The sequence below is a fragment of the Dasypus novemcinctus genome, chromosome 14 (assembly GCF_030445035.2).
Source record: "Dasypus novemcinctus isolate mDasNov1 chromosome 14, mDasNov1.1.hap2, whole genome shotgun sequence".
NCBI lineage: Eukaryota > Metazoa > Chordata > Mammalia > Cingulata > Dasypodidae > Dasypus > Dasypus novemcinctus.
This window is the reverse complement of record NC_080686.1, coordinates 87,558,488-87,582,433: the sequence shown is the minus strand read 5'-3', so window position 1 is coordinate 87,582,433 and position 23,946 is coordinate 87,558,488. Positions and strand designations below refer to the sequence as shown.

Here is a 23,946-nt window from a genome sequence, read left to right as displayed (position 1 = left end):
CACAGAGAACAGACACATGGGGGTGGGGGGAAGATAAATTAAAAAATAAAATAAAAAAGCACTTTGAATTCCTACAAGCAGCCAAACCAAGAACTAATCTGGAGAAGGACATTTGGCCCCACTAATACCAGTTCCCATTGGGGCATTACTGGGAAATGTAAATGCCTGCTGTTTATAGGTCAAAATCTCAATACCATGTCAAAAAAAAAATGTGCTACAATTCCACACAAGTGACAGCACAAGAACTTACTGACATTTCATTAAAAAACATATTTTGCTTAAAATGAAAACTCAACCTGTAGAATCTGCTTACAAAGAAACTCAAACTCCTTCCCGTGAACATACAAAGATAACATTTTATTCCAGAGTTTTTAAGGACTTCATCTCCTTCTTTTCAACTGAGACGTTGGAAGGAAATATAGAAATTGTGCTAAAAAAAAAGGCAAAGAAGTCGATCCTCAGATAGCATAAAAACAAGCCATACCCGGCTGCACTCTTCACTGTTTTCTCACAAGCCCACCTGCAACATCCAATGGCCCCTTGCTCAGTGGGCATCGTACCTTGGTAGAGCAGGTTGGCTGGGGGGTGGTTGGTGCCAGTCACTTTGTTGGGCATTTCTGCTTCATAGCCTGCTGGCAAGTTGTCCAAAATGGTGCTGGCGTATTTGGTGGAGCCCAGCCACAGGTACACGTCTACTTTCGCTTGCACGGACCAGCCGGCTGGCCGTTTCCCAGGAAGCTGGGGAAAGGACACAGGGAAGTCTGCCTGGTTAGCAGGAGTCAATCATGGGCCTCACTCTTTGAGAAAAGAGGTCTTCATAGGGGACAGGGTCTAAGAGTGTGTGTAGACAGCAGTTCTCAGGAGCTTGCTTATCCCAAGATGAGAGCATTAACCCCAGTTGCCATGATGCAGGGGAGCGTCCCGGTGTAGTGGGGCCTGAAGCTTGAATGGGCCCAATGAAAAGCATCTCTGAGCACTGGATCATTTGGTCTTATACAGTTTTATGGGTGAGGAAACTCCGGCTTAGTGAGACTAAATAAGTTGCCTATGATCACTCAGCTTTTAGGTGACAGAGACAGGACTCAAATTCAGGAAAGACAATTCCAGAATTGGACTCTGGACTCTGCACACCCATAGCCTGTCTCTTCCTCTTCTTTAAACTGAGCTGAAGTGTCCTTCCCTGGAGTCAGTCACTGTTCTCTCTCTGTGGTTCATTCAGAAGAACCAAATGCTTCTTCCATTATGTCAGCCTCCACGTGCTTGAAGAAACTGACCTTCCCCTATGACGTCCTTTCTGCCTTGGTTAAACACCTTGGGTGGCTTCATCCCTCCTTCGTCCAGCACGGTTTCAAATCCCCTTTCTCTCCTTTGAGTGTGCTCTGATTTGTACCATGTTTGTTTGCATTTCTGTGTTTATGTATACATTAGTGTGTGTGGGTGTGAATGTGTGCACAGGGGAGTGTATGAGCATATGCGTATATATTCGTGTGCGTGCGTGTACTTCTCTAGGTGTGAAGGACACAACTCATGCAGAGGGTGTGGCTCCTTTATTTCTCAGTCACTAGGGTTGGGGGACCCCTGCCTCCATTGAGGAGGCCCAGTGGTTGTGCTCAGCATTGCTGACAAGGCCATCATTCTGAGCCTGTGGCACTTGAGACTCTCCGAAGTTTGCTCACTCGCCTAAGTGCCTCTTCCGAGTGTGCCTTAGGCCTTCCTCTCCGTAGAGTTGCCTTTGTTCTGCGCCACCCCTCTTCCAGAGAGAATCACAAAATCCTACGAAGAGAGGCAGAACTTGCCCTGACAACTTCCAGGCTCCCATGGAGAGCCCCTGAATCCAAAATTGAGCAAAGTTATTTTTGCCTTTCTAAATTGCTCTGTGGATTCCATAAATGGGTTTTGAGCAACTCAATTCAGCAAGTACTGCAAGTGTTGCTAGGCCCTTGCTGAGGGAGTGAGACCTGGAGGGCATCAGTCCTGGCCCTTCCTTGAGACCAGCTTGTATTCATTTAAATGCAATGCCAAGTTTAAGAGAGAAAATGCTAAGGGGCAGTGAAGAAGTAGCAGCTCTTTCCATTCTTTCTTTAAGACCGGAGTATTTCATTGGGCTAGGCTTAGCAGATACTTTTGAAAATGGACCAGTAGAAAAGGGATCCCAGGAAGAGGGATGTTCATGAGCAGAGATATGGGGGCAGGGACTAATAGTGATAATATGAGCTAGTATTCAGTGAGTGCTTCCTGTATTTCAGAAACAATGCTCAGAGCTTTCAGAGAAGAAGGGAGTGTAACCAGCAAGCATGAGAGCTGTGGTGGAGAAAGGCAAAGATGAGATGAAAGAGTCTTGCTTGTTACGTGGAGAGTTTGGATTTTATTTTTCAGGCGGTAGGATGCCATTATTTATTCAGCTCAATAAAATAAATAATGGTTGAACCCTTAAAATTATTTTGTTGTTGATAAAAGCAACCTTTCTGCAACCTGTAATTTAAAAAATTATAATAAGGTAGATAATCCTCAATTCATCACGTCTACAATACTAATAGGAATAATAATAATTATATATTAATTAATACAATAGTATTTGTAATAATAATAGCTAAAATATATTGGGCACTTCTTTAATAAAACAAATGTTTATTGGGAATCTAGGTTATTTTGTTATAATCAAAGCAACCTTCCTGCCATTTGTAGACATCACTAGGACATCAATTTAGATTTTTGTCTGTTGTTTCACAATGATGCCCCGATGCCTAAAAGAGTGATTGGCACTCAGGAAGCACTTGATGAATATTTGTTAAGTGAGTAATCCTTTCTTTTTTCCTAATAATGATACTATTTAACATATACGTCATTCCAGGTGTTTCCCTAATGTTCTTCCCTACAGACAAAATGTTCTACTACCTGCACACTATTAACAAGTCACAGCTTACCATCCGTTGTTGCACTGACTCTACAAAGGTATATAGGTTTATCACACACATTTTAAAGAAAAAGAAACAGGTGCAGAGAGGTTCGGACGATTGTCCAAGATCACAGCCAAGTCAGAGATAGAGCCAAGACTCAAGCCCAGCTCTGCCTGGCCCTCAGCCAGTCTGCTCATGCTTACGGCACTGCTGTGGATTGACCTGCTCTGCACCTGACCGTGTCTTCAAGGGAGGAAGAGAGAGAAGAGTATGAGAGGAGGAGGCATCCAGTGTCATCACACGAGCCTGAAATGCAGAGAAGTGAGGAGGAAGAGGATGTCAGGGAGATTGGAAGCAAGAGAAGGACTCCAGCTGCCACTGCAGCCTGGAAATGGAAGGAGATGTGGAAGCATGAGAAAGAAACATATTTTGCCAACCTCCTGAATGATCTAAGAAGTGGAATTTCCCCAGAGGCTCCAGGAAAAAAACAGCCCTGGGACCCCTTGATTTCTGCCTGGTAAGACCCTGAGCAGAGGACCCAGCTAAGGTCACCCGGACTTTTGACCCACAGAAACTCCTGCATTGTGGTAGCTTGTTATGTGCCATAAAAACTAAGACAAGCAACAGATGGACTTTTGCTGAGTGAAACTTCAAAATCTAGACAGCAAGTATCTTCATATGTGTGATCCTTCTCTCTATTCATTTATGTTTTAAAAGAAGTGTTTGGTTTATAGAACAATCATGCATGAAATACAGTATTCCCTTAGGCCACCCTGTTATCAACACCTTGCAGTGGTATGGTGTATTTGTTAGAACTGATGATGGCACATTAATATAATTGCACTATTCACTATATTTCATGGTTTAACCTAGGGTTCACTGTGTCATGCAGTACCATGGATTTAAAAGTATTTTTACTTTATTACCATCTATACAAGCTAACTTTTCCCTTTTCACCACTTTTGGATATATACTTCAATGCTCTTAATTACACTCACAATGTAGTACTACCATCACCACCATATATTACCAAAACTTTACAACCCACCCAAAGAGGAATCTTCTGGACAATTTAAACCTTATCTTCCTATTCCCTATCCCTACCCCATCCCCTGGTAACCAGTATTTTAGACTTTGACTATGTGTTTGCTTATTCTAATTATTTCATATCAGTGAGATCATATAATATTTGACCTTTTGGCTCTGGCTTATTTAATATAAATGATGTCTTCAAGGTTTTAAAAAAAACAAAACAACTATGAGCACTGGTGTATGAAAATTGCATGAGAGAGAAGGCTGAAGTCTTAGCCTCTCCAGTGCCCCATCATCCACCTCGCACAGGGTTCTAGCCCATGCTTAGCTAGCTTAAAAGAAAGGGGCAATAAAGTTTTGTTTGTCTTATAGATGTTTGACCCTGTGGCAGGAGGCAGAAGGAGGTCTTTCAGTCACCCCTTTCTGCTGCATATTGGGGAAATGTGGATGGAACCAATTTTATGGCTGGATGGAAACAACTAATGGAAGCACCAGATGCCTGGCCTCAGGGGAGAGTAAGAAGGGGCTTTCTGGAGTCCACCTGGGACGGACTCAGCAGAGAAGTAACTCAAGGAAAAAGACTGAGTGCCACCCTCTGGACTCCAAGTGTATCTGGCACTGTTCCACTAGAGCAACAACTGAGCTGGAATCAGATGAGATAAAAGTGCCCGTAAAGCACTTTTTAGGAGTAATGTTTCCATAATTTGTTGAGTTGCATTTTTCTGTTATTTTATCTTTTGGAATTTCAAATAAAATTGTTGTTCTTTTTAAATTAGAGATGTTTCCTGGCTGTAGGATTTCTCTGAGCCTTAGTGGGCATTGTGGAACTCCAAGGGAGGGATACAATCACCCCTAAACGTGTTCAAATGGGGAATGTTTTAGGGGGCCGTTCTAAGAACAACTGTTTCATAAGAAACTAGAGATTTACATTCGTGCTTTGCCTTACTCCACTTCTACTTGGAGATTTGTGAAGACTTTGTCTCCCTGGTGCAGCCCTTACTCTTTTCAGAATTACCAATTCAGTGAGGTGATGGAGAGATAAGGGGAGGTGGTGGGTGGGAGTTAAAAGCAGAGGTGACAATAAAAAAAGAATGAAATTAATTTTGCTGACTCATCTTATCAAGATGCTTCATCACATCAGTACAATGGAAGTCAACAGGATTTAGAAAGCTGTCTCAAAACAATCCCAATGCAAAAGGAAAAGACAGATAAAGAAGTAAGACAAGGCTTACCAGCAGAGTGATAAGGAATAATACAAGATGATGAAAGCGGAAGGGCAAAGGTTCTGTATTCTCAGATAGGTCTATCCTCTGGCTTTGTTTTTTTTGGATAGTTGTTCTTTATTCTAACTTTAAATAATGCCCAGACACATAAAAATATTTAGTGGGAATAACGTTATACCAATGTTCTGGTATTTTTAGCACAGGGCCTTCCAAATGATTTATTTTTAAGACAAAATTTCTTGCATTCCCAGCATTCCTTGGATGAGAAGCTGAAGAAAAACTCTGATACTTGTGGTGAATGACTTGGTTGATTTTCTATTTTCCAGTTATAGTTTTACAGGGGTGGGCTTAAAAAAACATTTTAGACATATGATAGAAAATAACATACAGAGCCACGAACAACTCACTGAATATGAAGGAGATGCACAATTACAGAAATGTCCTCTGGGAGGATGGGTGACTGGTTTTCTTAACAGTCGTTGAGCAAATACACTGGAGGGTACACAACTCTGTACTTGATAAGCATTTATTCACTTAATCCTCACAACCATTTCTATTTGACAGATGACGCATGAGAGGCACAGGGATGTTACAGTCTTCGCCCAAGGTCATGCTGCTAATAAATAGTAGCCCTGGAATTCCACCCAGATCTGTCATATTTCAAAGCCCATGCTGTAAGCAATTAACCCCCTATTGCCTCTCATGCTCAATGCTATGGATCCTCTGTCTGCAACATTTAACAATCACATCTATAGTAGACTCTGGGAGTTGGATGGCACTTAGAGGCTACCTAACCTAGCTACCTTCTGTCACAGTTACGTCAAGAAAATGTTCAGCCTCTGTCAACAACTGAAGGGATGGGGAAACCCATGTGGGTTTCATTTCAGGGCACTATTTTTTTGTAATGTTTACTGTGGGGTCTGGTTCTGTCCTCTAGAAAAACACACACATGCACACACACACACACACACACATCTTCATCCACATGGTAGCCCTACAAGGTCTTTACCATGAGGTCAAATCTTCTCTTCTCAGCTTAGCATTGCTATCCCTTCACCCATTCTTTATATAGCATGGTTTGAGGCAGAAGAAAAATAATTATGTTATAGCAAGAAATCTGAAGTGAAATTGGCAGGACAGTCTACCGTGAGGTGGGAAAAGTTAACCCCATCTTTCCCCCTATATTTGCTCATGTGTAGCAGAAGTAAAATACCCTGGATCTCCAAGAAAAGCTTACATCTGCACATAAAGACAGAAGGATCCATTCAGAGTCAGGGTCTATGAGGGGCCATCCATCCCATTCATCAGGGAATTGGGGACCCTGTCTGCATGAAGGCTGAAGGGACCCCAGATTGAAAGGACTATCATCTTCCCACAATCTAAAGTTGTCAAGAATCCTGATCTAGCAGTTCTATGGAATATAATCTCCTCTTGTAATTTTCTTCAAAATCTATAAAAAATATAGAGATTAATTCATTTGAAAAGATGTCATGACAAATTACACAAGAGAAAAGAGTAAAAAACTAATAGAAAAATGTTCATTAAGTAAGAAAGAAATAAAAATTAAAGTAAACCTTGCAGTACACCCAGTAGATGAAAAAGGAACTTACATGTATCTGGTAATGTTGTGATTAGAAAACAGCCTCAAGACAGTTACTGAATTGCAATTTGAATGAAAAAGGGGGCAACGTGTTCCAGTTGCTCACAAACTTTTGAAAGCAGTAGGGAGGAGTCAGAGATATAGACACACACTAGAAATAGTTTAGTGTAAACTGGTGGAGACTTACTTTGAGGAAATGGGTTTTGATCTTGCCACAGTGCTTGCCCATCTGCTCCTTGATGGGGGAGTAGAGCAGGTCTTTGGAGGTGATGCGGGCATATGCCACTCTCTTGTTATTGCTGAGCATCCAAAGGAAGACATCGGGGATGGTGTGCTGTGGCTGTGACAATGAAGACGGTTGGTATTATATTTGAGTGCAGTTCCAGTGTTCCCCTTTCCTTGGAAACTGTCCTTCTCTTGCAAAACAAATTTTGTGATATAAACCTCGATGTAACTAAACGTCTATAAAACAAGTTAGTTAAGTGTAGCTTCCTTGAAAAGAGAAAACTTTAGGTCGTGAACTAGAAGTACGTTTAACCTCCCTATGCCAAATAGCTCACAATTCTTTGAGGACAGGCAAGTTGAACCCATGATTTGGCACCTCTGGTGGCCAACTCTTTCCATCTGTAGAGTAAACATTTTCTACGTCTTTCCATGGATTTCTTTTTCATGGGGGGGTGGGGGGGGGTTGCACTCTTGTAGTAATGATTTAGCCTTAAAAATTGGACTTCCTCAGAAAGAGAACCAGGTAACATTTCCAGAACATTCAAACTTAAAAAAGGAAAATCATGCCTGTCTTTCCATTTGCTCTTAAGAAATGGAAAATAATTCTACAAGGGCCTTTATCCCTAAAATATGATTGCCAAGTATTGTGCCTCCAAGTATTATAGCTCCAAGGAGAAACTCAGCCAAATTGCTCAGAAAATTTGACCTTAAAGCTGCGTTAATCAAGAATTCCTGCCAAGTGACTGATTACATTGTACGTGTTTGAACTGCACATTTCTGAACTAACTTAATGACCAAACCAAAAGGGGATTGATCATCATGAACCAGTTTTGCCATTCCTGGACTGGAAGCAGATGCTTTGTCTTTCTAGCTCCATAACATTTGGGTGTAATTGGCGCCCAAAGAGGGTCTTCCCGTCCTTCTTGATAGGGAAACAGGACGCTGGCCTGTAGGTGTTCCTGCGTCAGGGCTGTCGGTCACAGACCTGAAACACCTTGTCTGATTCAAGCCTTCTGAGCACATATTAAAATCCCCGTGACTGCCTGCCTGACTCACTGCTTGTTATGCCTCCAGGGAATGATTGATACTGTCACTAGAAATACAACTTAGGAGAACAGCAGAAGCAATAAATCTGTACCTCTCCCTGAAACCTCCACCCAAACCCAATTTAAGAAGCATCTGTGCATTTTCAGGCTGCAAGAAGGAGCATCAGCACCTGCCAGGGGCAAACATGATAGCCAGAAGGCCCTGCTTGCAACGAACTCTAAAAGGAAAGGCTGTTGTCACATTTCCTGGACACGGGTTTAAATCTTCTTATAGTTGAAAACCATCAAAGAAAGTCATTATATTGACTTTTCTTGAGGCCACTGGGGAACATGCTTTTTACTTCGGCTGAACAGGCCTGCTTTGTAAAAAGTCAGGAAAGCTGTATGTACCTGTTTGACTTCATTTCAAAATCTCCTTCCTTATCCCCTAAACTAACAGGGCCCGCTTGGCTCAGCAGGATTTGGGGCAAAAACCATGCAGTGCTCCCTCTTTCATCCTTCCTGAACATTCAGACCTCACAGAAGACAGTCAGCTGACCTTTCGAGGGGATTACCTCATCAACCAGAAAGCGGATTTTGTCCACGAAGTTTTGGGCTTTGTGGATCATTTCTTCGAGAGAGAACTTCTGCTGCTGCTGCTGAATGAGTCCCGTGGCCTCCTTGGCCATTGCCTCCTAAGACGAGAAAAGAGCCAGTGTAGACCTTTCTACCTTTCTACCTGTGTGGACGAGGGTCACTGCTGTGGCTGGAAGCCTCGAGGGGCGCTTGAAAGCGCCACAAGGAGCCGCTCATGGTGGCTGGGGAGGGGCTGCCACGCGCGCTGCCCATGGAATAGAAATGTCCCGGGAGTGTGCAGGCAAGAAGCAGGCATCTCATCTTTGTGGGCTTATGAGGAAGGGAGATGGACCGCTTTGTTAACTGAGACTCAAACCCAGGTTTCTGATACTTAACGAGAATGATGATAATCATGTTTCATTATTATGAGGAAGCAGGTGGAATAATGCGGAGGCGGAACTGACTCCCAGCTGAGTCCAGGGGCCCTTCCCTTAATCACTGCACTCATCGCCTCTTTCTAGAGGTATGTTGGAGGCTTCCAGGCCAAAGGGACATCATTTGACAAACACCACCAGGGAGCTCAGCATGAGTGGTTGGAACATACGAAAGTATTTCTTTTGATTGCGTCGGCCCACATTTACGCACATAGGAAAAAACCAGACTCTTCATGGTGGCTTCCAAGGCCCTGTGTGAGTTGGTCCCTGACTACTCTCCGTCTCATAACATTCCTTCCTCGTCCATTGCGTCCCAGGCACACTGTCTGCAGTAGGTTCTGGAACATGCCAAGGCTTGCCCATTTTGAGGCTTGTAGGCTTAGTGTTTCTTCTTGCTCGAATGTAATCCTAGACTCTGCATGGCTGGTTCCTTCTCATCCTTCAGGCCTCACCTTAAATGTCGCCACTGCCTTATATTCCCCACAATTTCCCAAGTACCATGGCTTTTTAAAAAATTTCCTTCAAAATCATAATATGTAATCCTTTTCTTTGTTATTTACCTGTTAGTCTTCTGTCTTCTCCTCTAAAACTTAAACTTCACTAGGGCAAGGCCCTCCTCTGTCTTATTCTTACCTTGTATTTTCCGTGTCTGGTGGAGTTCGTGGCACATAGGAGGTGTTAAATATTTGTGGAATGAATGAATGAATCAATAAGTCACTAAATTCCTCAAGGACGAGGACCAAGTGTTTTTAACTTTGTGTCTCTAGCACCCAGCACAGTGCCTGGGACATAGGAAGCATTCTGTGAAATTTATTGGAAAAGCTGAACAGCTGCTACATACCAGGCACTATCCCAGGAGCCAAGGCCTGGGATGAGGAGAGGACACAATGCTTCTTCCCTCAAGGCTTTGACAGTGTGTTGGGGTAAAAGAGAGATATGCAAATAATTGAAATGTTCAGAGCATCATGGGACTGGAGAGGGGCAAAGCTAGGTTTCCTGGAGGATGTGACATTGGAACTGAGACTTAAACAATTAATAGAATTCATCTGAAGGTAAGATGAGAAAGGACAGTTCAGTACAATTACAGGGGAAGGCATGTCATCATTGAGGCTTCAAAATGGGAAAGGAGAAGGGGGAGGTAAGGCAGGGATGCCAGGATAGAGTCAGATGGTGAACAGCTTTGTATATCACGCTAAAGCGCTTTGGGCTTTACCCTAGAAATGACTGAAAGATTCCAATGACTAAACAACAAGTAACATGATCAGGTTTGTGTTGTAGAAAGGCCATCCTGGTTGTTGTGTAGAAGATGGATAGAGAAGGTTACTATAATAGTCAAGGCCAGAGATGCCAAGGAACTAAGTCTCAGCAGTGATTCTGGGGGTAAAGAAGTACAGCAAAACTTCCAGAGTTTTTAAGAGGCAAGATTGAGCAGACTTGGGATCCAACTGGCTGTTTAAGTTAAAAGACAGGAAGGATTCAAAGTTGATTCTTAAGCTTCTGGTTGGAGCAATAAATGTAGCCGACGGTATCAGTGCAGGGTGGGTACAAGTTTACATGGGAAGATGATGTGTTCAGGAGGATATGTTGAGTTTCAGGTGCTACGAGACAAGCAGGTGATATGTCCACAAGGAGTTTGGAAATACAGGTCTAGAGGTGAGGAGATGAGCTGGGTCAATTCAAAGATACTGATGGTTGTTGAAATCATGGACTTGTTCCCACCAAGGACTGTCGGATAATGAGAAGATAATAGAACTCCGTGGACAACATGCAGTGAATGGACATTGCAGAGGCAGATTAAGCCTGTTAGAGGTGCTGAAGAAGAACCAGGATAGGAAGAAAATCTTATATATGGTGGAAATCTGGCCCCTAAATGTCCTGGAGCACAAAAGAGAAGTATTCCCGTCTAGTAGAAAGAGAGACAAACAAGGATCTGGGAGACTTGGATTTCAGTTTCTATTCTACCATTAATTAATTGCCACCTTTAGAAAATCAATTCATAGCTGGGCCCCTCACACATCCTTAAAATGTCCCTTACAACTCAAACACCGCATGATTTTTCCTTGCATAATTATGTCCTCACACCAAAGTCCCCCGGGGCCATTGCTGGAGCTGAAGTTTCCAGGCAAGATAATCCAGGATTGGACTTGGTCAGATAGTTTCTCTGTCTTTCCTCATTCATTAAGAACTGAGCACCTACAAAGCTCAAGACATGCAAATGAGCAAGGCTGTTCCATTTCTAACACAATTCTTAATGAGAGGATAGCAAGGAGGAAAATAGAGTTTTTCTTTGGGTCTTTCAGTTTTGGGAGCAGATGGCCAAGTGAAAGAGTCTACAGCCTCTGATAAAATACAAATGTAAAGAAAATAAGCAAGGGGGAGAGCCATCTGAATAGGAGGCAAGACCTCGCAAGCATTCCATAAATGCTAATTCCTTTCCAACGCACCCTTCTCACTAACGCCTCCACATTGTACAAATGTACAACCTTCAAAACTTATCCTCATCTGGTCTGTGACCTATGCCTCATCCTCGATGTTTATTTTTAAAGCACGTTTTAACTCTGGTCAAAATATAAATAGATTTTCACATACCAGCTCCTGCCAACAGAGTGTAAGTCGTTTCTTATCTAAAGTGGTTTGGTTCAACATTTTGGGCATTTTTTCTGCTTCAGAGATAAAGGCCCTGTAAGAAAAAATAAAAATTTTGAAGCTGACTTAGGTAATAATGCATTTATATATAATTCCAGAGGTTTACAAATATACTTTCTGCACTGCATTGGGAAAGCAAATGAAGCCACAGAACCAAGATTTTTAATCTAGGATTAAGCAATGATGCACTAACTTTTCTAAGAAATGAAACGAGAATTAGAAAATGATGCTCAGACCCCAGATTAAATCTGAAGAATGGATGCTCGGTTTTTCATTTTCTTTCAACTTATATCCATAGTGATTTTGCTATTAAAATTCATAACAAAGAAAAAATGTCATTTCCCCTCGTCTTAAAAATTTAACACAAAGTGTTTCCTAAGATGTTGTATGCAAATCAAATATTTTAGATTCAATAGTAAGATATGTTCCCGCATTTTAAAACCTGTACAAAAAACTTAGTAGTAATACTTGGGGACAAAGTGAAAACTGTGCTCAATAGGAAAATGATAAAACTCATGAAGGCAATTCCCTGAAGAAGAAATATAAATGTCCAAAAAGCTTGTAGGGGGAAAGATTATGGTCCTTATTAGTTAAAACTTGAATGCAAAATGAAAGTCAATATCATTTTCACCTATCAGTCAAGCAAATGTGATCAAGATTGGTGAAGATGTGGGGATATAGTCTATTGTCTATTATAGAAGAATGGAAACTGTTACAATGTTTTATAGGCTATTTGACAGCACCTCTCAATACTTAAATGTGTATACAATTTATCCCCAAATTATACTAGAATTCTAACCTTCATAAATTACTGAGCAGGGGAGCAGATGTAGCTCAGTGATTGAGCACCTGCTTTCCTCATTTGAGGTCCCAGGTTCAACCCTTGGTGCCTTCTTAAAAAACAAAACAAACAAACAAACAAAAAAAACGGAACAATTTTGCAGTAATATGTTTACACAGTAATGCTTATAGTAGCATTGCCTGTAATGGTAAAATGAGTGGGAAAAACCTGAAACCTAATCCATTCACACACAATTGAATATTGAGGACAGTTATTACGCACCCCTGTAGAAAATGCCTGTGATATAACGTTGAGTGAAAAAGTAACTTGGTGAATGAAATGGATTGTGTAAAATTATTTTTGAAGAAATATATTTTTTATGCCTGTGTGTATACAAATGCGTGTGTTTCCAAATGCACAGAAAAAGGTTCAGAGAATAAATCAAACTGTTTGCTCTGGAGAGTAAGATTGGGGAGAGAATAGATAAGAACACTGTTGATTTATATATTTCTGCATTCATTTTTACTATTAGCGTGTATTTCTTTTGTAATGAAAAAAAGAACTTAATTTAAAAAAAGGAAGTCCAGGGAGTGGGTGTAGCTCAATGGTTGAGCACCTGCATTTCCCATGTATGTGGTCCAGGGTTCAATCCCTGGTACTGCCTAAACACACACAGAAAAAGGAAGTCCAAGATGCCACAGCTCTCAGTGAGAGGTTCCACACCAGGACTCTGCCTGCTGGCAATTGGAAGCCTCAGCAGAAATTTTCTTTCGGTACACTAGGAGAGTTACACTTGATCTTAATTTAAAAAATAAAAATATTTATCATATTTTGAATAGGGGGTTTTGTTGCCCCAATCCTGCCTTTCCTAGAGGTCCAAGGAATTCCATTCCACTCCCAGGATAGATCAGCTCAGGGGACACGGTAGAACTTTCCATCTCTCAGAGTCAATGACCACTGCATGTTTCTGTTCATTTTCTACCTTTAGACCCCGCTTGCCTGCTGGCTGTGGACAGCTCCCTCACCTCCACGTGGAAAGAGGCCTGTCCCTGCTGGGGGAAAGCCTCAGAAGCCCAGCAGCTCAGCCACAAATGGGCGGGGGAGGGCAGGCAGCTCACCTTGACCTCTGGTTTAAGCTGCTTTCTCAAATCCAGGTTTCCCAAATACAAAACCAACATTCTGTTCTCTGTCTGACCCTCATGAATCTTTTTTCAGTTGATTGTAAACTTGAAGGAAAAAGGGCCATGATTATCACCCCAAGTAGCACCCTAATATAGATAAGTCACTGCGTTATTCATTTTTAAAAATATAAAGAGATTATAAGGCTTTTTAAAGGTACTTAAAGGAAATTAAATATACATACACCATGGCAGAGTAGCAGCGATGTATGTATATCATTTTTTTGGTCTTTATTTATTTTTTTAATGTTACATTAAAAAAACACGAGGTCCCCATATACCCCCCACCCACCTCACCCTACTCCTCCCCCTATAACAACAACCTCCTCCATCATCATGAGACATTCACTGCACTTGGTGAATACATCTCTGAGCACCGCTGCACCTCATGATCAATGGTCCACACCATAGCCCACACTCTCCCACAGTCCACCCAGTGGGCCATGGGAGGACATACAATGTCCAGTAGCTGTCCCTGCAGCACCGTGTAGATCACTTTTATAATGAAAATCAAAGAAGAAAGAAAAAACTACATATTTGTTTCCTTTTATTCTTTTTTTTAAAAATATAAAAAATGGTTGGGTACTTGAGAAATTGGGAAAACCATAACTTACAAAGCAGAAAACATTTATCCACTTTGTTTCTTTAAAATCGCTAAGTTTAGAGGTAATCTATTATGCAGTAATAGGTAATTAATACACCCTATTTTTGATCTTTTTGTTCTATCGTTTACCATCTGGAACAAGAATTATTATTGTGCACTTATTAATGTGCTCTATGAAAATTTACATTAAATAATATTTGATATAACTTATCCATCTAACAGTCAAATATTTGTGGAGTGTCTACCAAATGTCAAGCACTACACTGGGCACTGACACTTTCTCCTATTTCATAAAGAGCCTCTTAAGCAAGTCTTTCTTTTCCTCTCTATTTTTTTTTTTCCCTTTCATTTATGCTTTAGTTGTTTAAGTGTCATGAAGCAGTAGTAGCTAGCATTACCAATCAAAGATAGATACACCATAAATGTCCATGTGAAAGCATGCAAAATCGACTATTTTCACAAGGTAATTGATAGCTGAGTTCATATAAGCCCCAGACCCCCTATACCAGCTGTATGCATGTCCTGATACCTGCTTTGATTGATGAAGTCACTGAGTGCTGTCTTCATTTTCTCTTCCGGTGCCTCCTCTGAAATCTTGATCAGTTCTCTCACTTCCTCTATACTTTCTTCCTGAAAACAAGCCACAGAGGTGGAGGGATGAGGGTGGAGTCACACATTGTAATAGAAATAGAAATAGTATTTGGTTAATTTGTTGTTTTTGAAATGGAGGAAGATTTCCCTCATTTCCTTGTGCCTGAACTGGGAATTGCTACTACATCCTAAACACACAAAGGATTCTAACTTTGAATCCTTCTTTTCTTAACTGGAATTGACTCAGATACAAGTCTTCTCCTGCACTGGCCTAACTTGTTTCTGTCAAAGATCCATTTCCCAACTGGACTCTATTAATTATTGAGTCTTTCTGTGGAGAAAGGAAATATCTAACCAAGAGTAGATTAGAACTAATTACAAAAAACTTCAAAAGCAATGTTCAGTTTGTTAATAGGAATATAAACATGCTGAATAATCCCTGAAATTAAAGAGCTATCAATTCCTCTGATTATATGGGTGTTTGTCTGGGGGTGGAGATGGGTGGGAAGACTGTATATGGCAATGGCTGCATGACCTTATACATTAAACTGCACTTTTCCTTTTGGGTCTAAATTCTAGGTTTCCATTCAGTGCCTTGAAGGTACAACATACATGCTTCCATGGCTTTGCTAGAATTTACAAAAACAACTCTCTCTACCATATGCCAAGGTCTGGTACCTAGGGACATACGTACCCTACCTCCCCTCTTCACCATAAGAACAGGCAGCATCAAAGAGTTGTAGAGGATTTGGGCTCTGGGATCAGACTGTCAGATTCAAATCCAGGTTCTGCAACTAATAAGCCACTTAACCCCTTTATGCCCAGTCTCCTCTTCTGTAAAAAGGGATAACGATAGCAACAGCGTAGGGGGTCTGAGCTTCTTCAGACAGTGCTTGGTGCTGAGCAAACATTCAGTCACGTGAGCCATGAGGAAGTACTGAGATGCTGAGGATGGAGGGGTGCACCAAGAAAGGAATAAGAAATGAGTGCTAACAGCTGCTATGGCCTCTAGAAAAATCTATGATTTGTTTCGTGGAGTCCCTTAGAAATTAACTGTCTGAAGAAGGAGCAAGACTAGCCTTATACAAACTAGCCCCACACGTGACCTTCAAATGGAGTGTCACCAGACCAGGGCTCCCAGGCTCCTTCCAGATTATACCATCATCATCCTGGAATCCCCATGGCCAGAGACAAAAACACCTTGAGTCATACAATTAGAGACAAGGATTATAACACAAACCGGAGAAAGGCACTGGCTTTTTTTCCTTAGTTTGGGTTTTAATGGAATGGGAGGGAGAGGACAAAAGTCATCGGATGTGGCATGGTGTGAGAGACAGTAGAGGTCGTTGCCTGTAAGATGGGTGGAGTGGAAAGAGGAACGTGAGTAGGAGAAAGGCTTTGGAGAGGGAAGGTGGAAGATGCCAAAGAAATGAGGTCATGAGTTCCCTGGAGGGGGTTTGGGGCACCCTAGCATCAAGTGCATATTGGCAGTTTAAAATACTTTTACATATTTAATTTCACAAATAATTATTTAGTCCCTACCAGGTGCCAAGTATTATATGGCAACAAATCGGTGGAAAAAATGTGTTAGATATAGAACAACAACAGCAAATAAATAGTAAATTAAGGTAGGAGCTCCAGGCGGGAAGAAGGGGACGGAAGAACAGGGCATCCTGGGGAAGGTAGGAGGGAGAAGAGGACTTCAGAAAGTTTCTCTGAAGAAATGTGCTGAAGCGGAGCCATGGAGGCTGACTGAGTGTTGCAGGAGAAGAATGGAGAGGGAAAGCAGCCCAGGCAGGGGGCACAGCACAGCGGTGGCTAGGAGGCTTAAAAGAACTTGGTTTCTTCCAAACAGTAAAAGAAGACCAGTGTGGTTGAAACAAAGGAAGGAAGGAAGCATGTGTAAGATGCAGGGCTAGAGGCAGACAGGGGCACGGTCATGTCAGAATCATCAACCATATTAGGTAGTTAAGATTTTATTTTAGGTGCACCTGGACAGCCCTCGGGAAAGTTGTCAACACCTTGCCCTTTGGAGATGAGGAAACTGCCCTGTCTCTAAATCCTATCACAGGAAGAAGCTAAACAGTGATCTGGAGTGAGATAATTTTAAGTCCAGGGATTTTGCAAAATGTGCTCTCATTCCCCTGGGTCCACCTGGTAGGATCCAGGTGTCCTCCAAGTGCAATGGTCTCAATTCATTTGAATTTAAACTGAGGTCAAGACCCTCTACTTGGTGGACAAAAAAATGAAAACTCCATTTTACCCCCAGCTTCCTGATCTTCAAATCCATCACCCATTAAAGGCACCTACCAAGAGGTCTGCCATTTTCTCCAGCATGTTGGACCAGTGGAGTCTGAAGATCTGGTCTCCCCATGAACTAATGAAGTAAACACAGGGCTTCCTGGATTCAATTGGCAAGTAGTTGTAATTCCTGTGAAAACACATTAGGCCTGAATGTTAGTTGGTAAATGAGCTAAATGCTGCCATCATCAACCAAAACGAAAAAATCTTCAGTGTCCCATAGTTTGTCATTCATCCATTCTACCCATCTAGCCATCTTTCCATCCTTCCTTTCCTCCTTCCCTCCAACATCCATCCATCCATCCATTAATCCATCCATCCATCCATCCAATATTATTGTTTCCAGGTATTGATGTAGGTGACTTTCTTAACTAAGAAGAATCAAGAGAAATAGCACAGTAGAAAAAAGGAAGTATGGGGATCCAAAGGGAGACTCTGAGGATGACAGGGGAATATGCTTAAATACGCATGAGAAAGGGGCAGTTAACATGGTGAAACTGTAGCCAGATAAGGAGGAGATCATTTTTAGACGTTGGTTCCCAAGAAGGGAGGGGATGGTTATGTAGGCAAGTAAGACGGGAGAGAATATGGTAAAACATTGAAGAAGTTTCTTGCCTAATGACAACTATTTTCTTGACTAACTTTGAATTTTCCTACAAACACCAAGACAGTGTGCAGGGAACTGTGGGAAGAAGGTCAAGGCAAAGTTCTTGGAATGAGCACAGTGGGGCAAGGGTCCTGATAAAGGTAGACAGTGTTTGAAATAACATGCCTATGAGATGAAGAGAGAAAGAAGGAGAACAAACCATTTCCACTCCAAAAAGCTGAAAAGAACTTCAGCCTGAAAGAGTGAATAGTTCTTTTTAGTTCTCCAACACAAACTTCTTCTGAAGAAGACTATAAAATTAGCAAAGGTGCTCTATCATCTGTTCTACAGAAAATAAACCAGCAGGTGTCCATTCAGAAGAGGAGCCAAAGAGGTTCTTGGCAGAAACTGAGATTGTTATTGCAGGAAAAAAAAAAAAAAAGTTAGAAACCAAACTGCTCTCTTTATCTTATCTCTTTTTAAAATGGCTGCACTGAGAATGCTGCAATCAAATACATTTTCAGCCCATATTGCACTTTATTAAAATTTTTCTTTGGTTTGGATTATTTTGTGCTAATGATGTTCAAGGCCTTTGTGGTTTTAAGACTCAGAGCTCTCCTTGTCTTACTGTGTCTACATGGACCGAGATCCTACGGCTGCTCAGGCAACTGGCACCGCAGATGGAGGCCAACCGATGGGAGGTGCCACATGCCAGTGGAAAGAGAAGATGGTCAGCTTGAACGGCTTCCCTGACACCAGAACCAGCCTTTATGACTTGGGGCACGGGTAGGCCTAGAATACTGAGAATTAAGTGATGACAACTCCTCCCACCCTCCAAGGAAAGATTCTTCAGCTCAATCTCATTCTTGAACTCTAGGCCAATACGTAAACTGTGTGCAAATGCACAAGTTTTGGAAAACTAGAAAGCCCAGAACACATACAATACAATATTTTAATAGAGGCAAAAGGTGACAAATAAATGTGAGTGCATGCACATAGGTGCAGGGTCTGTCATAGACATAGAATCTTGCACTTCATCTGCTGTCTCCCTGATTCTGTTATTATATGGACAGAGACTCAATATAATGACTGAGGAATACACAGAAAGCCCAACTGTACCAAAAAACACCAGCATGACTTGTTTTGGCCCCCCCAAGTGAGTTGGTCAGCCAGCACTAATCTGAGGTCTTTCTGAGGGTACCTTGAAGCCTCTCATCTCCAAAATCCTTCCCAGACTAGATCCCCTGAATCCCACCAGTAGTTCAGTGAGATGGGGAATGTTTTCACTACCCGTCCTGGTGGAAGGATACAGAGCACCTCTGAGTAGTCTCAGGAGCCTCCCAGAGCTACAGATCCAGTTACAGGAGTCACCCGTGGATGGCCTCAGTTTTGAGAATATAGTTAAAGGACCGCGAGGCTTGGTGCTCCTTTCAGTGTATGTGAACAAGGGTGGACAACCAAGGGTGGCGCCTAGGACCAAATGAGCCCCAAGTGTCATACCTGAGGGTGGGCAGGACATGATCTAGAAAGAGGATAAACTGCTAAGACTACACTCCTTTATTCCATCCGACTTTGTCCCTAACCCTCTCTCTCTACTCCCTGAGCCCCCCTCATCCCTTGGGATAAGACTTTTCCCCAGTTGCATACCTGCTCTGCAGCGATTGCCATCACCCCCTCCTCTGCTCCCATGGTACCCTGTGCCCAACCTGGTTATAGTAATTCCTCAACGCAGTCAAACACATCTGCAAGCACCTGCCATGGGCCAGGTGCAGAACTGAGCAGACACAAAGGGGAATAAGACACAGCCTCTCAGAGTCCAAAAGGCGAGAGAGACAGATAAAAACATCATATGCCTGTGTGACTGGTGCTCGCATGGAGGTGAGTACAGATGTCCAAATCAGACGTGGGATTCAGGGAAGGGATGTGACCAGGTCTGAGGAGGGGGACAGTTGTTGCCAGGCAGCGGAAAGAGCATGTTCCAAAGGCTCAGAAGCATCATACGATGACTGGAGATGATGGTTAGAGAAGCAGACTGGGATGGAATCACAAAGCACCTGGTGCATCAGAATTAATCCTGTAATTAATCTGGAAAACCACAGGAGCTACTGAAGCCTGTGAATCAGGGGGAATGAGTGGTTCAGATTTTTACCTTGAAAGAGATCCAAGCCAGGTAGAAGACTGTTAAAATAATTCGGGCCAAAGATGCCGATGGCCACAATTAAAGTGGCAGTAGATATGAGAATTGTTGAATAACTAGAATTGATCAGACTTCATTACTGAGTAGATGTGGCTTGGAGGACTCAGAGAGTGATGGGCTCAGTCTCTGAGACGGTAAAGATACGCAGAGGAGCAAGGCTGGCTGTGAAGACAAAGCGTGTGGTGAATAATTTGTGGGACAGCCAGGTGGGGGTATTTGGTTCTGCCTCTCAGGAGAGAGGACTGGCTATGGAAATAGACTGGAAAGGTGAAGGGTCAGTCTCCAAGGAAAATGTCTAGATTGAGAAGAAAAGAGAGAGTGAAGAACATGAGCAATGGGACCTGGCAGGGGTCACAGAACATCTCTGGACCCCCGTCTCCTCATGAGGAAAATGGGGAGAGCGATGTGCTCTTGTGAGAATCCATGAAATCATAGCATGAGTTTCAGGACATGGGAACCCACTTGATGTACCTTTCCCTTCCTGGCACACATCACTCATAAACCTTTACACTACTTTCTTAAAACAGAATTCTATGGTGTTACTTCTTTTTGCAGGTTCAGAATTTACATGGATTAAAGGAGGTCAGTGACGGTGCCCATTGGTGCCCGGATGTTTTCTGAAATGGTCTTTCCTTGATGACTGACAATCATTATTTGAGTTCTTCAGTTTGCAAATGGCAAAAATAAGAAATAATGTATTCAATAATCCCACCAAAATGAGTTTATATAATAGCCCAGAGCACAGATGACTATAATAACTGTTAATAGGATTGGGGTTGAAATGTTAAATTCTGACCTTCCTACCTAGTTAATAACCTCAGAGTTATAGAAGAAGGGGGGCCAATAATTGTCGGTGCTTTGTCCTTAAGTGAATGTCCTGGATGTGTCATTTGGAGAGATGTCAACATGTTGCTGAGGTTTCAGTGAGGGGCACTTATTAGGTTGGGCATTTGCACCCTGCTCCCACCACTGAGATAAAAAATGGTGTTTCTGATTTTAGGGAAGAGCCAAATCATACAGCCCCAGAAACTGGACGAAACCTAACTGCCAGGGGGACAAAACGCCAATGTTCGCCCTGCTGAATTGGAGTTTGGTTTGTACAGCCCTGTATCCCCTCCATACCGCTTCCACGAGGCAGAGGGGCTAGGCCCCCTGGGGTACCGTTTTGCTCCTCCCTGGCAGAATCCCGAGCCTGTCATAAAATCATCACCACCACCGCCACCTCCAGCACCTCCCCCAGAGGACCTGGGGATGACCACATTCCTGATAACACCCCCCCTACACTGAACTGCTGCCTAGGGGATGGTGGGCTGTAGGCTGGTGGGGGCTGGTAGAATTAAACTGCTGGAAGTGTAGGAAAACCTAGCAACACTGGTGTTCTCTGTTTTGTTTCCAAGCAGAGTCTGGTTAGGCCTGTATGGCCAAATTGATACAATTAGTGCAGAATTTTTATCAAGGTGTTAGAAGGAACTTTCAGTTTTGAATCAATACCTTACTCCTAAACTTTGAATCTCAGTGTACCCTAAAGAGTAGTAATCCAAAAAATATGTGTCAAATGTCTATCTAAATCGCTAAATAAGAGCTTAACTGCATTTATGCTGCTCAAGTATCCCTAACTGGTTGTTCATTACTAATAAAAGTGTTTCCAAGAACAAACTTGCATGTTCCAGGCAACATGGATTCCAGAAGAAATCTTAAAAGCAGTAATATCAAAGATGTGAAATGATGGAGGGCTTGAAAACAGCCATACCAAAAGAGTAAGAATTATGGGTCAAATTACTAAGCTTTATGTTTCTGTTGGTGTGTTGTAACTTTTTGTGTTTGTCTGTTCAGTGTCAGTGTATATTTTGATACCTCCAGATGATTATATTAAATTAATAACTGAAAATTCTTAAAAGAAAAAAAACAAGACACCTAACTACTAGAACCCCTGGCTGCTCTGCCCTGCCGTGTCCCCTACCTGTTCCCTTCTGTCACCAGCGGCTTCTCGGGGTGAGTGGTGGAGACCACAGGGATGGCAACGTCATGGGCTGTGCTGCCTTCTCCCTGCAGCAGTGGGACCTTGTCTTCTTCTGCCAATTCCTCTGACTTCTTACTTCCATGATGGGACCCTCCATCAATCAGGTTCCCAAAATTGCCTGCGGAGGCAGCCGCCAAGGGGCAGGGACAAGGTGTCAGCAAGCAGAATCAGGCTGCTGGGCAGAAGGGATCCAAGCCCACAGCTCCCGGGGCATTAAGGTGGGAAGAGCAAACACCAGGCCCAAGCAGTAAGACTGGCAGTGATGATGAGCCATCTCTACAGTCAACATATTTTCTCTTTTGTAAAAATGAGCATGAAGAAGCAGGAAGAGGAGAAGGAGGAGGAGGAGGGAAAATGTGTAAGCAAGCAGGGCAGGTTTTGGACTATAAATATCTTTTTATAAGAATAGATTCCCCTGCAGGCACTTTGGTGTCATTGATCTTTCCATTTTTCAATCTGATTCCAAATGCTTGAAAAGATGAGGATGAACACTTACCTCTTTTGGAAGGAGCCCCAAAGCCAACCACACTGAGCTAGTCCACTCTTGCATTTACAAAATGGTCAAAGTGGGTCAATTTAATTTTATATGTAAGTTACCACAACAAAAAATAAAGGACATTTTACAAAAGGGTTCTCTGCCCCTGTGTCTCTACTCCTCCGGTTCCCTTGACTAGAAAATGTTTCTCACCCCTCTTTCTGCTTGACTTCCCTCTGACCCCTTCCTCTCTCCTGTAGGCAGCTTGGGTGCCATTTCCCAGTATTCCTGAAGTAGATGCTGTCGGTGCTCCACCTGGATCCCTTTACCAGACAGGGGCATCCAACCTCCAGGGGCTGAGATGGCTGCTAACAGCTCACAGCAGCCAGACTCTCTGGGGCATTGCTGATGGGTACTGCCTCTGCCAGAAGAGTATCAGGCTATGAGTCCATGCCGGAAGCCTCTCCCTGATATGGAGATGTAAAAACCCAGCCCCTCGCCTCAAGGTGGGACCAAGTCCATGGTGACATTCACACATGCAAGCTCCCCACAGTTTGAGGCTGGTCCCCTCATCCTAGGAAGACCTGCCCTGTCCTCTTCCTTGCACCCCCCTCCTCCTGAGATCATGGTACCTGTGATGGTTAGGCTATTGTGTCAACTCAGCCAGGTAATTGTGCCTGGTTGTTGGTCCAGCAAGCACTGGGCTAACTGTAATACAAGGGCATTTATGGACTTTAGTCCATAGTAACTTTAGTTACTGCAGTGGTAAATCATAGATAGCTGATTACAATTACGTCAATCAGGGAGATTGCCATCAGCAATGAGTGATGCTTTATCCAATCAGTTGAATGCCTTAAAAGGGAAAGTGATTCCAGCATTGAGTGAGAATTTCCCGGCTCATCTCTGGACAGCCAATGTCTCCCTGAACTCATCAAGGACCTTCATTGGACTTTCACTGCAACCTCTGGTTGCAGCCTGCCTGTGGAACCTGGAGCTGTGCATCCCCATGGCTATGTGAGAGACTCTTATAGAATTGCTTATTATTGACAGACATCTCTTGTTGATTTTCTTTCCCTAGAGAACAGTACCCAAAACTCACTTACATAAAAATCCCAGCCTCAGGATCTGCTTTTAGGAAGCTGACCTAATACAGGTTCCATAGTATCATAAGTATATTTCTACTATTTTGCTCCTATCTTGTTTTCAAATAATTTTATTTAGATGTCTTTAAACTTCTTGATGATGGAAATTGGCACCTTATTAATATTTGCTTCCTCAGTGCCCACTGCAGGTCATGGCACAAACAAAGAGTCTCAACACATTTTGTCAATCAATGACAATCAATGACCCACAAAATTTTTCTTCCCATTATCTTTTTAGTTTATTCTCTCCTCATCTCCACTCCTTTTACCTTAACTTAGAGCCTGATAGGAGACATAATGACATCTTAGAAAGAGGAGGTTACTCACACTTAGAAGAACTGGTTTGAGTCCTCTTTCCAATATTCACCAGCTATATAAATTCAGATGATTATATTCAACAGCTCTGGATTTCC

General features: G+C 42.5%; 1 protein-coding gene across 1 annotated transcript in view; it reads right to left on the bottom strand.

Moving 5' to 3' along the window:
- The window catches only part of FER1L6 (fer-1 like family member 6), a 155,112-nt gene that overhangs the window by 67,045 nt on the left and 64,121 nt on the right, over positions 1 to 23,946 (bottom strand). The window contains exons 13-19 of the mRNA XM_058275995.1: positions 21,857 to 22,034; positions 17,123 to 17,243; positions 14,751 to 14,851; positions 11,602 to 11,692; positions 8,578 to 8,697; positions 6,940 to 7,092; positions 561 to 738 (exon numbers count right to left, since the gene is read on the bottom strand). Of these exons, the coding sequence (XP_058131978.1) occupies positions 561 to 738; positions 6,940 to 7,092; positions 8,578 to 8,697; positions 11,602 to 11,692; positions 14,751 to 14,851; positions 17,123 to 17,243; positions 21,857 to 22,034 (942 nt within the window). The remainder of the gene's footprint in view (positions 1 to 560; positions 739 to 6,939; positions 7,093 to 8,577; positions 8,698 to 11,601; positions 11,693 to 14,750; positions 14,852 to 17,122; positions 17,244 to 21,856; positions 22,035 to 23,946) is intronic.